This window comes from Indicator indicator, chromosome 37, assembly GCF_027791375.1.
Source record: "Indicator indicator isolate 239-I01 chromosome 37, UM_Iind_1.1, whole genome shotgun sequence".
In the NCBI taxonomy this organism is placed as follows: domain Eukaryota; kingdom Metazoa; phylum Chordata; class Aves; order Piciformes; family Indicatoridae; genus Indicator; species Indicator indicator.
Window position 1 is genome coordinate 389,947 of NC_072046.1, and position 14,917 is coordinate 404,863.

Here is a 14,917-nt window from a genome sequence, read left to right on the forward strand (position 1 = left end):
TGCTAAAATCAGCACGGCTCACCGAGTATGCGCGATAGTAGCGGGTGAAACTGCGGGAGGAGGGTGGTGGAACTGGGCAAGGCGTGAGCGTCCTGGGCTCGCCCTCGCCCGTAGCCTCAGGGCCGTGTAGGGAGTATCGGGGCTCGGTCTGAGGCAGTCCAGTGCCCACGTCGGTACACGTACGCACAGCCTTGCGCACATGCAGCCCGCCGCGGGCAGCCGGCAGTGCGCATGCCCCCCGCTACGCAAAGCACGCAGCCTGCGCCGCTTGCGGCCGCGGTGGCGGGCGCTGAGCGGAGGCTGAGGGCTGGGCCTAATCGGCGGTGGCGCCGCGTGACTCAGGTAACGCGGTCCCGGGCCGGTTTCGTACCATTGTGACGGCAGCTCTGAGCCCAGCCGGGATTTGGGCACTCCGCTGCTGCCTCCCTGGGGCGGTCTGGAGAGTCTTGATCCCTCCCCTTTCCCACTGTCTCTTACCGGCCGGTTTCGGCCCCGTAGTGCCCCCGCGAGGGGCGGCCTGGACTTGAGGGCACCGGGTGTGTGGGGCCTGTGCTGTGCCCCGCGGGTGCCGGTGGAGGAACTGGGGAGCCCGGGGCTCCCAGCACCCCTCTGGGGGTGAGAGTGGGGCAGGGTGAACGGGGGTGCGGGACAGGGCTGTGGGGAGTCGAGCGTGTGGGACAAGGAACGGGGCCTGTGCCCCGCGGCGGCGGGAGGGCAGGGAGCGAGTTTTAGTCTCAATAACCTTGACTCGTGCCCCTGGAAGGAGCTAGGATCGGAGGCGTGTGGCTGGAGCCCTGGTTGCGTTCGCCGAGGGTGTCCCCGCTTTAGGTGAATCCTGGTGGGGGGCCAGCAGCTCTCTCTTCTCTCCCGCCTACGCGGGGCTCAGGGGATGAATGGATTCTTACAAGGGGAGGTCGGTGGCGTGTGGATCGGGGCAGGCCTGCCGCAGCATATGGAGGTGTTGGTGCTTAGAAGGCGTTCTGCGCTGTGACTGAGACAGCTGAGTTAGGAATGCTCAGGTTTTCCCTGCATCTCTGGTTCAACTTTGTCTTTGGAATTGGCTGCAGAAATTTGTTTTGCATAGAGCTTTATGGAGTTGTAGGCTCTTTTGAAAGTGGAAGTACTCAAATGGTCTCGAAATTCTTACCGTGAGACTGCTGGGGTTAGGCTGACCTGGTGGCTCCGTTGCTGTGGTGTTTTTAACCTCTCAAGGCAAATTCAGTCCTCTGTACATAGAGTTTTGGTTTTCTGTTTAAACTCACATAAAACTGTGACGTGCCCAAACAGTGTGCTGAATTCCTGGGCTCTCCTTGATGTATTTCCATCCTGGTTAATGTTCTGTGAACACGTTCTGCTCAGGCTTTTGCTAGAACGAGGAGCCTTTGACAGAGGTGTTTATTTTAGCCGTCCTTGTCACTTGTAGCAGTGGGCTCCCTATATGTGGCACTCGGAGGAGTGCTGATCTAATTTGGGAACAAATCGTTTCTATTTCAAGTTTTTAAGAGAACACTCTCATTAACATTCAAGTTCCCACTCGGATCTGCTTGTGTGAGGGAGTAGAATGAGTCTTGCTGCTAAGTCTGATCCTCCACAGGAGCTGGTAAAATGGGGGAGCAGGGTCACTGCTGCTTTGTCAGGCTCTGAGTTTGGACCTTAGTGACGGTCGACTCCCCAGGCTGCATGGGAGACTGGGACTGGTTTGAAATCAAGCTGAGAAGACAGAGGAAGCTGAGGGCTAAAAAAGATGAACTAACAAACTGCAAGTTTGAGGAGAGAGCTTTGGTCTCATAAGCCCCACCAATATGTTTTGGGGGCCACTGCAATATCCATCTCATTCTTACTGCTTTTGGTAGAGCTTGCAACAGAAGCTCTGTCTCAAAACAGAAATAGTGCTGGATGGTTCAGGACCTGATTCTGAGCATGCAGCCCAGAGCATTAAAGATGAACGCTTTTAAACTAGTGGAGCATGACTGCTTAAACTAAATACATTTTAAGGGGTAGTGCTGTCCTTCCCCTTCCACTGATCTGACTGCTTCTAGTAACAAGCCTAGGCACAGTAGGTGATCTCTGAAGTGAGCTGGCAACACTGTCTGACTGAGATGCTACAGGAAAGTTGGTTTTGTAGTGGAACATCTCCACTTCCAGAGCTTGTTCATTTGAACAGCTTGGCCAGATGTAAACCTGCTGGTGCCTCAGCTGCTCCTGCTGCAAGCAAGAGTCCAGACCCTTGTTTCAGAGTTGTTTCTTCTTGTAGGAGTGTTCACTTTCTTTAGGCAGAAGATGGCAGGATCAGGAAGGGATTTATTTCTCTTTCTGGTCTGACTTGATTGTGGTTTTAAGTTGTTTGTGGAAGTTTGGTATTACTTGGTGTGATAAGGATTTTTAGTAATGCTTGGTTTTAATTATTTATTTTTTTCTCCCCCAGTGAAAAATGAAGAATTTATATGTTTTAATTGCTGTCCTGTTCATCCCGTGGAGTTTTTCTTTGGCAAAGTATGATGAATTTGAGGATGGAGATGACATTATGGAATATGATGATAATGACTTTGCTGAATTTGAAGATGTTAATGAAGATGCAGTCACAGAGTCCCCTCAGAGGGTCATCACTACAGAAGATGATGAAGAAGAAGCCACTGTAGAGCTTGAAGGTCAAGATGAGAATCAGGAAGACTTTGATGATACAGATACACAGGTAATGCTTCATCCTCTTTCTCTATGTTTTTTAATAGTCTTTCTACACCTTTCTCATTTTTATTCTTGGATTTTGCTTGCCAGGCTGTTTGTGATTTTTTTTCTTTTTTTTTTTTTTGTCCTTTAGGAAGGTGATACTGAGAATGAACCCTATGATGATGAGGAGTTTGAAGGCTATGAAGAGAAACCGGATGCATCTCATAGCAAAAATAAGGATCCCATAACAATAGTTAATGTAGGTATAAATGTTTCTGTTTGGTGTTTCAGCATTTTATTTTAATGCCAATAATGTCATTGGTGTACGCATGTACAGTAAGAGAGAAACTGTGCTGAAGAATTTCCTGTTTGAATTAACAATAGACGTTGAGAAAAGGGGAGAAGTGTAGTGAGAAAGGATGCCTGAAATAATGCAACAGGATAGCAGCAGAATGTGATCCAGGTGTGCTAGCTCCCAGTTCTGTGTCCTTCTGGGCCCAGAGAAGGGCAAGGATACTGGTGCAGGGTCTGGAGTGCAAGTTTTGTGAGGAGAGGCTGAGGGAACTGGGTTTGTTCAGCCTAGGGAAATAGGAGGCTCAGGGGAAACCTTCTGGCTCTCTGTAACTCCCTGAAAGGAGATTTGAGCAAGGTGAGAGTTGGTCTCTTCTCCTAAGAAACAAGCAATAGGACAAGAGGAAATAGCCATAGGTTGTGACAGGGGAGATTTAGGTTGGACCTGAGGAACAATTTCTTCCCCAAAAGGGTTGTCAAGCCCTGGAATAGGCTGCCCAGGGCACTGGTGGAGTTCCCACCCCTGGAGGTATTTAAGTCATGTAGATGTGGTGCTGAGGGACACGGCTTAGTGGTGACCTGGTAGTGTTGGGTGGACTCAATCTTAAAAGTCTTTCTCAGCGTAAACAATTCTAGGGTTTATACTACTTTAAGTAGCAGCTCTTGAATTAAAACTTCAAGGCAGGTGCCTTTGGTCTCTTGATCTCTATTTTCAGCTGCCAGAACTGCAGTCCTTGGATCAATTCTGTATTCAAATTGAGGATTGTTAATTGGGGTATAGATCAAGAACTTCTTAATTAAAACAGACCTTCTGATCCCCCCCTATCCCCCAGCTTTGATCAAAGCAGTGTAGGACTTGGCTTCTTTTACCCATATAACTACAGGAGGACTGGAGGAGCTGGAGCAGTGACCTCCATTTAATGCAGAGGAAGAGCAGACATCCCAGAATGTGTGTGTGCTTTGTCAGTACAAATCTGAGGTGGTGGTGATGCTGTGCTTCTGATAAACTGTATTTTTAGCTTGATGGTGGCTAAAGCTTCAGACTAGAAATTGACTCCTGATGTTTTTAGAAGCCAATCCCTTTGTCTACTCCATGTCAACTTTTTGTTGCCTCCCAAGAGCCTTTTACAGAACAATCAAGTGCTTGATACTTGCAATTTTTATTATCCCTAAGGTCTCTTTTTAAGTATTCTGGCTAGCCTTGGCAGTGAAAATGCATATTTAGTTCCTTCTTTGGCTGGAAGGTGATATGGTGATAGCAGGACAGCAAATTATTCTCTGAAGATGGCAAAGTCAGGCTTCCCTGCTGCCCCCACAGACTGTGGCTCTTGCTGGCATCCTGAAAATGCCATTGGGTATCACTTTGGATTCCATCAGAAGTTAGGTGCTGATCAGATAATGCTGTGATTGGCAGGGCATCGAGCTCAAATAATCAGTGGGTTGAAAGGCTGGGCTGTTGGTACTCTGAGAGACACATGCTAGCACAGGCTCACTTGGAAGAGAGAAGTATTTTGTTTGCTTAGCCAGGTATTTTGGGAATGCCATTGTCAGTTTTTTTTCCTCTATGATTACTGTGTCCTAGCAGAGCCAAAAGCATTGAGTAGGCTTAGCTTTGTCCTGAGCTTTTGTGAAGCTTGTTGCTGTGTTTGGGGTGAAGCTTCTCCAGCACTTTGTGTATGGAATCTGCTCATTCAGTCTCATTCACTTCCCACAGGTCCCTGCTCACCTTCAGAACAGCTGGGAGAGTTACTACATGGAGATCCTGATGGTGACAGGTCTTCTTGCTTACATCATGAACTACATCATTGGGAAGAACAAAAACAACCGTCTGGCTCATGCATGGTTCAATACTCACAGGGAGCTGCTAGAAAGTAACTTCGCTCTTGTTGGTGAGTTCCATCACGATTAGGATCCATTTTTAGTTTGTGACTAAAGCTGGTTTCAGATCCAAATGTGGGCTACAGAGGAGAGTAACCTTTTCTAGGCAGATGCATGATAGCACTGATGACAGCTCTGGGTGTGGAGAGGTAGCGTGGCAGTCTTCTGGTGCTGAAATTGGGTTATGGTGTAGTATAAATGACTCAGAAACATCACAGTGATACTGGGGTAATTTAGCAACTCCTGAGCTCTAAGCCTACTAATGAACTTTGGTGTTTAAATCTGTGATTTTCACATTGCAGTTCCATTTTTATCTGTTGTTTTCCTCAGGGGATGATGGCACCAGTAAGGAAGCTACAAGCACTGGGAAACTAAACCAGGAAAATGAGCACATCTATAATTTGTGGTGCTCTGGAAGGGTGTGCTGTGAAGGAATGCTCATCCAGCTCAAGGTAAGGATGAGGGACTTTAGCACTGTTGATCTGGAACCTCTTTTCAGGTTCTAGAAGCTTTTCCATTCTGGTGTGAGTAACAAGGAGTCCCAGCTTGCCTCTTTGGCTCACATTCAGGTACAGGGCTCTGGATACACACACGAAAGGAAGATTGGTTGGACTAAAGATCCTTATGGGCTGTATTCTGCCCACCACAGCAGGTGAGAGAGTAGGCACAGAAAGAGACTAGAAACCAGAAGTGTATCACAGCCTCAACAGGCCAGCTGCCATTTAGAGGGGTTTAGAAGTGTTGGGAGGAATGAACCAACAGCAATTCCAAGGAGGTACCGTAAACACAAAGTTCTGCACCTGGGATGGAGCAGCCCCACATGTTGGTTTTGCTCCTAACGTGAGGGAACAAGGCCCTGATAAACTCATCTAATGCAGGAAGCAGGCCTGCTTCTGAGCAGTACAGGTGATTCCAAAGGGTCCTCCAAAGCTAAATTACTCTGTGAAAAACACCTACTTGTTGCTGTCCTATTTTAACTTGAGCCCCACTGGTGTCTGCTAGTGAAGTGCTGCACTCTAGGTGTGTTCAGCCATCTTCTGCCTTGTTCACAAACTTGTGTTTTTAGTTTCTCAAGAGACAAGACCTGCTGAATGTCCTTGCCCGCATGATGAGGCCAGCTTCTGATCAAGTGGTATGTATTCAGCCTTCTAGATTAGCTGTGATGAGCTATTGCATTCCTCTGGCTCTGCTCTGCTGCCTTTGATTTGTTCTTGTGACACACAAGTGACCTGTGAGATGTCTTTCTGTAGTATTCTGTATCTCCCAGTTCAGTAACTGTCAAAATAATCTAAAAGAATAATTTATATTTCTTTTCTGTCTGTGAAATGCAAATTGCTGGGGACTGGAAGTTGTTTTATCTATGGGTTTCATTGTTGGAGTGGTTTTGTGAACCACTTATCATGCTTCAAGACCTCAACTTGATTAAAAAGTAGTTTTACAATCAGAAATACTCAGTGATTGTTGTACCTGTTCAGTCTGCCTAACAGAGCTGCTTCATGCCTGTGCTGCTCTGGATCCTGCAGTGTTACTTTTTGCCTTGCCCCTTGCTGGTGGAGATGAAGGTAATCTCTAACTGCATAAATGCCAAGAGAGGTTGTATTTGGAAGAACAGTGGCTGTGTGCACTGTGAATACTCCTCCTGTGTATCTGTAATTGTATTTACTTCTCTATTAAAGAATTGAATTTGGATGTTGGCAGTTGCTCTGAAGCAATGGATATTTGCCCAGCACATGAGTTTACAGCTCTGCTGCTCTGGTTGCTGTAAACTCATTTGCTGGGCAGATACCCATTGCAGCATTACAGCAGGATGCTGAACTGAGCACTCAATGTAATTAAAAAGCTACCTCATGTTAAATCACACTGAGAAGCTTTATATCCATGACTTTTGTCTTAGCTGTCTATGGCCTTGCTCAGTCTTTGTTGTTCTGAGTTGTAGAAGACCCAGGTCTCCATTTGGCCCAGGGTTTGAAGGCAGAGTACATTGTATTGGCCTGATCATGACCAACAACCTTCTGCTCCACAGCAAATAAAAGTAACAATGAATGATGAAGATATGGACACCTATGTGTTTGCTGTGGGAACCAGAAAAGCCTTGGTACGACTTCAGAAGGAGATGCAGGACCTGGTATGTGAGTCCACCTTGGGAACACTGACATGATGAATGATAGGGTATTAAGACCTCATTTGGAGGTTGCTTATTTTCTTGGGAACAGCTGAAAACTTCTTACTTGTTGGAATTTGTGTATGGGGAAAAGGACATTTTTATCTAATGGATGTAAGTCTAATGCCATTAGATACGTGAACGTAGCCAGGTGCTGGCAGAACTGCTGGAAAAGAGGCACTGAAAGCCAGCTGCCATCTTTTGATGTGTGTTTCATTTGGGAGGAAGCAGAAATACATTGTCAGGATACATGAGAGTCACTTCAGTTTGCACAAAGCACTTTCTCAAGGACATTTTCACTGAGGGGTGACCTCATTCACGTTTATAAAGATGTGAAGGGTGAGTGTCAGGAGGGTGGAGCCAGGCTGCAGCGATGTCCAGTGATGGGACAAGGGGCAATGGGTGCAAGCTAGAGCAGAGGAGGCTCCACATAAACATAAGGAAAACTTTTTTTCACTGTGAGGGTGATAGAGCCCTGGAGCAGGGAGCCCGGAGAGGTTGCAGAGTCTCCTTCTCTGGAGACATTCAAAACCCACCTGGATGCGTTCCTGTATGACCTACTTTGGGTGATCCTGCTTTAGCAAGGACATTGGCAGTATGTGATGTGGAAAGTTTGGGTCTAAGTTATCTGCTTTGATGTGGTCTGGAATGAAAACTTTCCATACATTCAAGACCTGAAGCTTGCACAGAATCCAGTGATAATAAGCAGTGGTTTGGGAATCTTTTCTCCTGTAACTTATCTCAGGTGACAGCACTGAAGTGAGGTTGGTGGGATGCCAGACAGCAAACAATGTAAGCAAAATGCCTTCGTCCTCTCTGAGCATTCCAGCATGGGTGTTTTAGAACTGGTTTATCTTTTCCTTCAAATCCTGACTATTGAAGGGAAACAACTTTAAAGACTGGTGATACCCCATGTTTAATTTATGCTTGAACTGTCCTCAGCCAGGCTGAGTGACTGAGTTACTTTTCAGGTACTTTTAGGGGTCTCACTGTGCTGGAACAGTTCAGTCTGAATAAGACATTTAAAAGCTTGTGTTGTATTTCTAATTATTTCTCCTTGCTCTCTGAAACAGAGTGAGTTCTGCAGTGATAAACCCAAGTCTGGTGCAAAATATGGGCTTCCAGATTCCCTGGCTATCTTGTCAGAGATGGGGGAAGTCACAGAGGGAATGATGGACGCTAAGGTAATCTTGAAGCAGTACAAATTCTCTGTGGTGTCTCTGGCACTTGTGCAAAACAGTTCTCATCTTTATCTCCTGTTAAGAGCAGAAGAGCCCGTGGCACTAGTGAGAGTTAGAGAAATCAAGACCCTAAGGAAGCTTAAGGGCTGGGAGAAGGATGTAATTTGTACGTCTTTATTCCTTTTACATAGCAAGTGTTAGTCTGACTTGAACTGCAGATTTCAAACTGCCTTTCAAGGCCTGGAAGTTCAGCTTCAGCAGCCAGTTTGAAGGAAGAGTGTTGATGGTGTGTCTGCAGGACCTCAAAGATGACAATTTTCTCAAATGACTTAGAAAATCCCAACTGAGAGCTGTGTATCTGATACCTGAGTTGCTCACCTTCATTCCATGCATCGAAGTCCATTCTAGCAAAAGCTAAAAATATTGGCAGTTTAAATTCCAGTGTTGTGGCAAGCTGGGCACAGCAATTTTCTGAGTTATATCTATATGGACACCTTGACAAAGCCACATGGAGTGGGCAGGCTGCAGATGGATTGGTGTTGGGAAGAACTAACCCCAGTTTCTCTTCCAGATGATACATTTCCTCACACACTACGCTGACAAGATTGAGTCCGTCCAATTCTCGGACCAGTTTTCCGGTCCAAAACTTATGCAAGAGTAGGTACAGCACTTGATCTCTCCTCCCAGTAGCTGTTGTAACACTAACCAAAGTAGAGGCTGACAGACTTGTTTGCAGTGTGAAGCCTGCTGGAATGCACACAGAGTGAAACTGGGAGCAAAGGTGAAGCAGAATAAAACCACTCTCAGTAGCTCCAAATGCTGCGTTAGTTGAGAAGATGAAGGTGCTGTATTGCCTTAATATTTATTTTTGTGGGCTGCCTATGTCTTAATTTGGGCAGCTACAAATTCCAGCCAACACCTGGCAGTGACAGTGTACACAGCTGCCTGGAAAAGAATGGAGTAATCCCACTGGAGGTGTATGGTGTGTTAGAGTTTGAGGGCCAAGAAATAACTTCAGGAGGAGAACATTAATCCAGATGCTATTTGAGTGCATCGAGAGCTAGGTTTAAGCAAAGTCTGCAGTGTAAATAAAACCATCAAGGCTGTTTGCTTGGATGCAGCTCATAGGGCTGAGCATCCTTTGCTTGGGAACTTGTGTTCAGGGTAATTCTGCTGAGAAATACACAGATGCAGAATCTCTTCTGTCTCTCTGAGCCTCCTAGTCTTGAGGTGCTTTTAGCTGCTGCTTCAGAATTGCCAGGTGGTGGGTGGTTTATCTTCTCTGAGTTACCATGTAGGTTTTTGGAAGGGTGTGTTATGCTCCCAGGGATATAAATAAATGATCCATATCAAAACTTGCATCTGTTCTCCAAAAAAAGGAACATACTTTGGTTTAATTCTAAGACAGCAGGATGCATACCCTGTACTGAAACTGCTGGGCTTTGGAGGATCTTAGGGAGAGTTTCTTGTTCTTTCAGGGAGTTGTGTAAGAGGTTGGAGCAAGGTGGGGATTGGTCTCTTCTTTGTAACGAGTGATAGGATGAGAGGAAACGGCCTCAAGCTTCACCAGGGGAAGTTTAGGCTGGATGTTAGAAGAAACTTTTTAATGAAAGTTTCTCAAACACTGGGACAGGCTCTGCAGGGAGGTGGTTGAATTCCCATTCCTGAAAGTGTTCAAAAGAGGCAGAGATATGTGGTGCTGAGGGACATGGTGTAGCTCTAGCCTTGGCAGAGTTACAAAACGGTTGGACTCTATGCTCTTAAAGGTCTTTTCCAACCAAAGCAACTCTGATTCTATGATCTGTGAAGAGTAGGTCTGACTTCTGTGGGAGTACTGCAGGGGTTGGGGCATTGCAGAGTTGAGTTCTTTAGAAAATGGTTGGGTTTTTCCCTAACTGATATTTATAGAAGATCTGTAGAAGGCATAAACAGGGCATAGGTAAAGCTGAGTGGCACTGAAGTACACAGGCTTCCCAGGGCTCAGCTGACCTCTGACAGACTGGCTGGTACTGTTAGGATGTTTTTATCTCAATGCCTTTTCACTGCCTGCTTTTCAGAATACACTTCAGGAATCTGAATAGTTTGAAACTTAATTTTGGGTCACCACAGCCAGGCTTCTAATCTTGTTTATTTTAATCTTGTTTGTGTAGTTCACAAGTCACTCTTGGTTCTTGGCGAGGTTCTTCATGATGTTAGGTATTTTGTATGTCTCTGTTTGTCTTCACTCATTCCAGCCACTTCTTTTCTTTCCTACCAGGGAGGGTCAGCTTACAAAATTGCCTGAAACTAAAAAGACACTTTTGTTTACATTTAATGGTAAGATAATTGGTGGGGGGGTGTGTGTGGCTGGGGAGTGTGGTGCTTTATCTGTGCAAGTCATCTGTAGAAGACTAAATGACAAATTCTTTCAGTGCATGTAACAGGATCATTGATTAACCAGTAAATAGATGGCAGCAAGAACTGGGGGCTGAGCAGCACATCGTCATAAGAGAATACTCAATCTTGCCATTATTGATTGTAGTTCATACTCATATATCTACTGCTGTGTGTTGTAGGTCACCACTCAAAGGTGACTTGTTTTTAAGCCACACCCCTTGTTGTTTGAGCTTGCACAGTTAGCTGGTTTGAAATAAAACTAAGCCTGTTTGGAGTCTATTTTAGAAGAAGGCCCAGAGTCCTCTTCAGAATTCAAAGCCATAGCTCCAAGTGAGGCTGATGTCAGAGCCTGAATTCAACCCTTATGCTTATATTCCCTGCTAATAAAGCTGAGCATTGTGTGGGGGAGATGTGCCTGTCACTGTGTGAGGAATCCAAATGGGATCTCCAAAGCTAAACGCCTCTTTTAGTTGGTTATGTCCTTCTAAAGAGGATCTTTCTTTCACAAATGGTGTGAGCAATAAGGAAAGGGTGTTGTAGCAAGCAGAAAAATCCTGCCAACCTCTCTGAATTTACAAGAAATTCTTTGTTCCAGTGCCTGGGTCAGGCAACACTTCCCCAAAAGACATGGAGTCTTTGCTGCCTCTGATGAGCATGGTTATCTACTGCATTGACAAAGCAAAGAAGTTTCGTCTGAACAGAGAAGTGAGTAGTATGTCTGTCTCCTGAACACTGTATGGAATCACAGCCATTCCCACTGGATCCTTCTTAAGATTGGGAACTTTATGATTGTGATGTGACTACTAGAGGTACTGCTGATGGGGAGATCCACATTAACCACATTTGCTTTTCTCTGTGAAAAGGGTAAACAAAAAGCTGACAAGAACAGGGCTCGTGTGGAAGAGAACTTCCTTAAGCTGACTCATGTACAAAGGCAGGAGGCTGCCCAGTCCCGGAGGGAGGAGAAGAAACGGGCAGAGAAGGAGAGGATCATGAACGAAGAGGATCCTGAGAAGCAGCGGCGGCTGGAGGTGAGGTGGAGTTACAGATCACATAGGATCACAGGATGTTAGGGGTTGGAAGGGACTTCTGGAGATCAAGTCCAGCCCCGCAACCAGAGCAGGACTATGTAATCTAGTGCAGGTCACACAGGAACACATCCAGGCAGGTCTTGAAAGTCTCCAGAGAAGGAGACTCTCCACAATCCCTTTGGGGAGCCTGTTCTAGTGCTCCATGACCCTTACAGTAAAGAAGTTCTTCCTCATGTTGAGGTGGAACTTATGTGCTGTAGTTTATATCCATTGCCCCTTTTCCTATCACAGGGCACAAGTGAGAAGAGGCTGTCCCTTCTTGACACCCAGCCCTCTGATATTTATAAACATTTATTAAATCTCCTCTCAGTCTTCTCTTTTCCAGACTAAAGAGCCCCAGGTCTCTCAGCCTTTTCTGGTTACCAGCTACTGCCAGATTTCTCCTGCAGTCTCTGCAGGACTGCCTGAGAGTATTACCAGTGATAGTCAACTTTGAGTCCTTATTTGTGGAAAGGCAGATAACATACAGGGCATATGCCGTTGCTTTCTGAAACGTGCCAAGGCTGCCAGTGATGTGGGTAGAGCTGTGAAGCCAAGCACTGGAGGTCTTTTTTGTTTGGCTCTTCTGAAATGATCAGCTTGCTCTTTGAGGAGAATCACACCCATGTTCATTCAGATCTCTCTGTCCTTGCCTGCAGGAAGCTGCTTTGCGGCGTGAGCAGAAGAAACTCGAGAAGAAGCAGATGAAGATGAAGCAAATCAAAGTGAAAGCAATGTGACTCTGTTGAGAAGCATCTCAGTGCCACCTGCAGAATTCTAATTGACAGGGTACAAAGACCTACTGAACTCCATAATTCTTTGCTTCTTTGAACACTAGTAGCCATTAAGAGAAATGTTCCTTGCATTGGTGTAACTTAAGTATTACAGCAACATGCAGGTGTCTGTAGAGAGCTTTGTCTTGGCAGTTTCACTCCAGGTGGGATAACTTTTTTTGCTACTTGTCTATTTAAAAAAAAGAAAAAAGAAAAAAAAGGCAATATTCTTGAATGCTCTTTGTCATTTGTTCTTTGAAACAGAAGATTGTAAACCTGTCCATGTGTGCTGGCAACATATTCATGCTTTGGTTTTGAACTTTGGGTTTAGTTATTAGGAGGAAAAGGGGGGGGAGGGAATATGGGGAGGAAAACTGCACAATAAACATTTCGTTGTGCATTTATTTGCATCAAGCTTGTAAAGGCACAAAACACAGAGCCTTCCATACATAGTATGGATTCTTCAGGGATTTAAGCCCAGTAGAAGAGATTTTTCTTTTCTTTTGTTTTTCACCAACAAGGGACTGAAACAGCATTAGGTCCCCTGTGGGCAGGATTGGCGTATGTGTAAAACACATAGATGGGTTTTAGACACGAGGGAGTGGAATACATGAAGTTTCCTACTTGTGGTTTTGAATGCTGCAAGCTTAATACAATGTGAAGTCTGTAATGTCAGCATGGTGTCTCTTCAGGAGTGAGTGCATGATGAGTTAGCAGCTTCAGCAGGCTTTCTTTCAATATTTCTAACTGCACAAGTTTGCCTCAAAACCTTTTTTTTTTTTTTTTTCTCTTGATATCAGCAGCTGCTGCCTAGTTCACTTCAGCCAGAAGCTAGATTCAGTGAAGTATCTCCAATTTCCCCAAGCAAGCCAAAATGGACCCTGGAATGGGTTGTCCAGGGAGACGGTTGAGGCCCCATCCCTGGAGATGTTTAAGGCCAGGCTGGATGAGGCTCCAACCAGCCTGATCTAGTGTGGGGTGTCACTGCCAATGGCAGGGGCTTTGGAACTAGATGATCCTTGTGGTCCTTTCCAACCCTGATTGATTCTATGATTCTGAAATGTTTCAGGGTACATCGATCCGTTCCACCTGGTAAATGATCACTTCAGGGCTTTCAGTAAAAATGGGGAGAATGAAGTGACTGCCCTGTGCAAGCACTTTGCTGACTGAGCGTGCTCTGCATTTTATAAATGCTTCCTGTCCAGAAGGAATTTTATTGTTGCTTGTAACAGACTTTTAAAATAGAGAGTTTTGTGAGGGGGGGAAAAAATGTCTTGTGTTTTCTTGTTCAATACTATTGTGCAAACTTGGTTCTGAGGCAATAATGAGGTGCTGTTCCAACAGCACTTGCTTAAAAGCTTCCTCTTCCAGCATAGGATAACTTCACCCTGATTTAAATGCGAATGTCTGTAACCTGATCCATGCAAATGAATTAATTTTATAATGGTTGGTTTAAAAAAATTATTTAAAGCCAAACCTAATGTCGATTATGTGAAATTTTAGCACTATTTAGCTTTAAAGATGATTTAAGGTATTGTTTCACAAGAGTCTTTTGAAAGGAAATAAGTAGTTGGTGCTCTTTTGAGTAAGTGGACAGCTTTCCTGAAGTCCCATACCTTTGTGGGCCATGGCAGCTAATTTTGTAATATGAACATTCAAATGAACAATTTAATGAAGAGTAAAATATAATTGAAACACTCCACCTGCCTACTTTACTTAGCTGGACTGTGTCTGCCTTTCATTTAGTACAATCTTGAAGCCTCCTTTATGCTGGGTAAGTGTCAGTGTAAGTTTTAAACATGCAGGAGCTGGTGTGCTGCAGTGTTGGGATTGATTACGAGAGGCTGAAAGACCTGGGGCTGTGTAGCCTGGAAAAGAGCAGAGTGGGGGGTGATCTGATCAATACTCAGCAAGAGCTAAAGGGTAGGGGGCAAGAGGGTGGGGCCAGATTCTTTCCAGGGGTACAGGGCATGGACTGCGCCAGAGGAATGTAATGAAAAACTTCTTTGGTGGGAGGGTCCTGGAGCCATGGAGCAAGCTACCCAGAGAGGTTGTGAGGTCTCCTCTGGAGAGATTTCCAAACGCAGCAGGACATTGTGATCAGAGGCAAGCTGCTGTGAGTGACCCTGCTTTAGCAGGAGCGACTAGTGGATAATTTCCCAGAGGTCTCTTCCACCCTGCACCACGCTGGAATTCTTTCCACTCGGGAACTGCTCCCTGTGAGGGGGGTGGTTGCAGAACGAGAGGGTACACAACCAGAAGGAGGCATCTCCTTATGCAGGTTGCGCTGGGTGGGGACAATTTCTTCGCTGCCTTTATGGACGGAGCCGTGCAGGCGCTGCAGCAGCACCGAAGGCGGGCAGGCCCTTTTCCCCAGTACCTCAGGAGCGGCAGCGCTGGCCACGGGGGACACAGCTTCGGCAATTCTGAGGGAGGCAAGATGGCGCCGACCGCTTCCCGCCGCGCGGGAGCCGCAGGCGTGACGTCACGGCCGCGCCGCCATCCGCGAGCGCCTACATC

The 14,917-nt window shown here is 45.8% G+C and overlaps 1 protein-coding gene across 1 annotated transcript; it reads left to right on the plus strand.

Moving 5' to 3' along the window:
• The first annotated feature begins 304 nt into the window (after positions 1-304).
• On the plus strand, positions 305-12,579 carry CCDC47 (coiled-coil domain containing 47). Its single transcript, XM_054396547.1, has 13 exons — positions 305-342; positions 2,426-2,692; positions 2,819-2,926; positions 4,673-4,847; positions 5,167-5,288; positions 5,903-5,968; positions 6,860-6,961; positions 8,071-8,181; positions 8,750-8,835; positions 10,436-10,494; positions 11,150-11,259; positions 11,418-11,585; positions 12,284-12,579. Exons 2-13 carry the CDS (start codon positions 2,432-2,434, stop codon positions 12,362-12,364), a joined length of 1,449 nt encoding a protein of 482 aa, XP_054252522.1. The 5' UTR covers positions 305-342; positions 2,426-2,431; the 3' UTR covers positions 12,365-12,579.
• Positions 12,580-14,917: the final 2,338 nt, after the last annotated feature.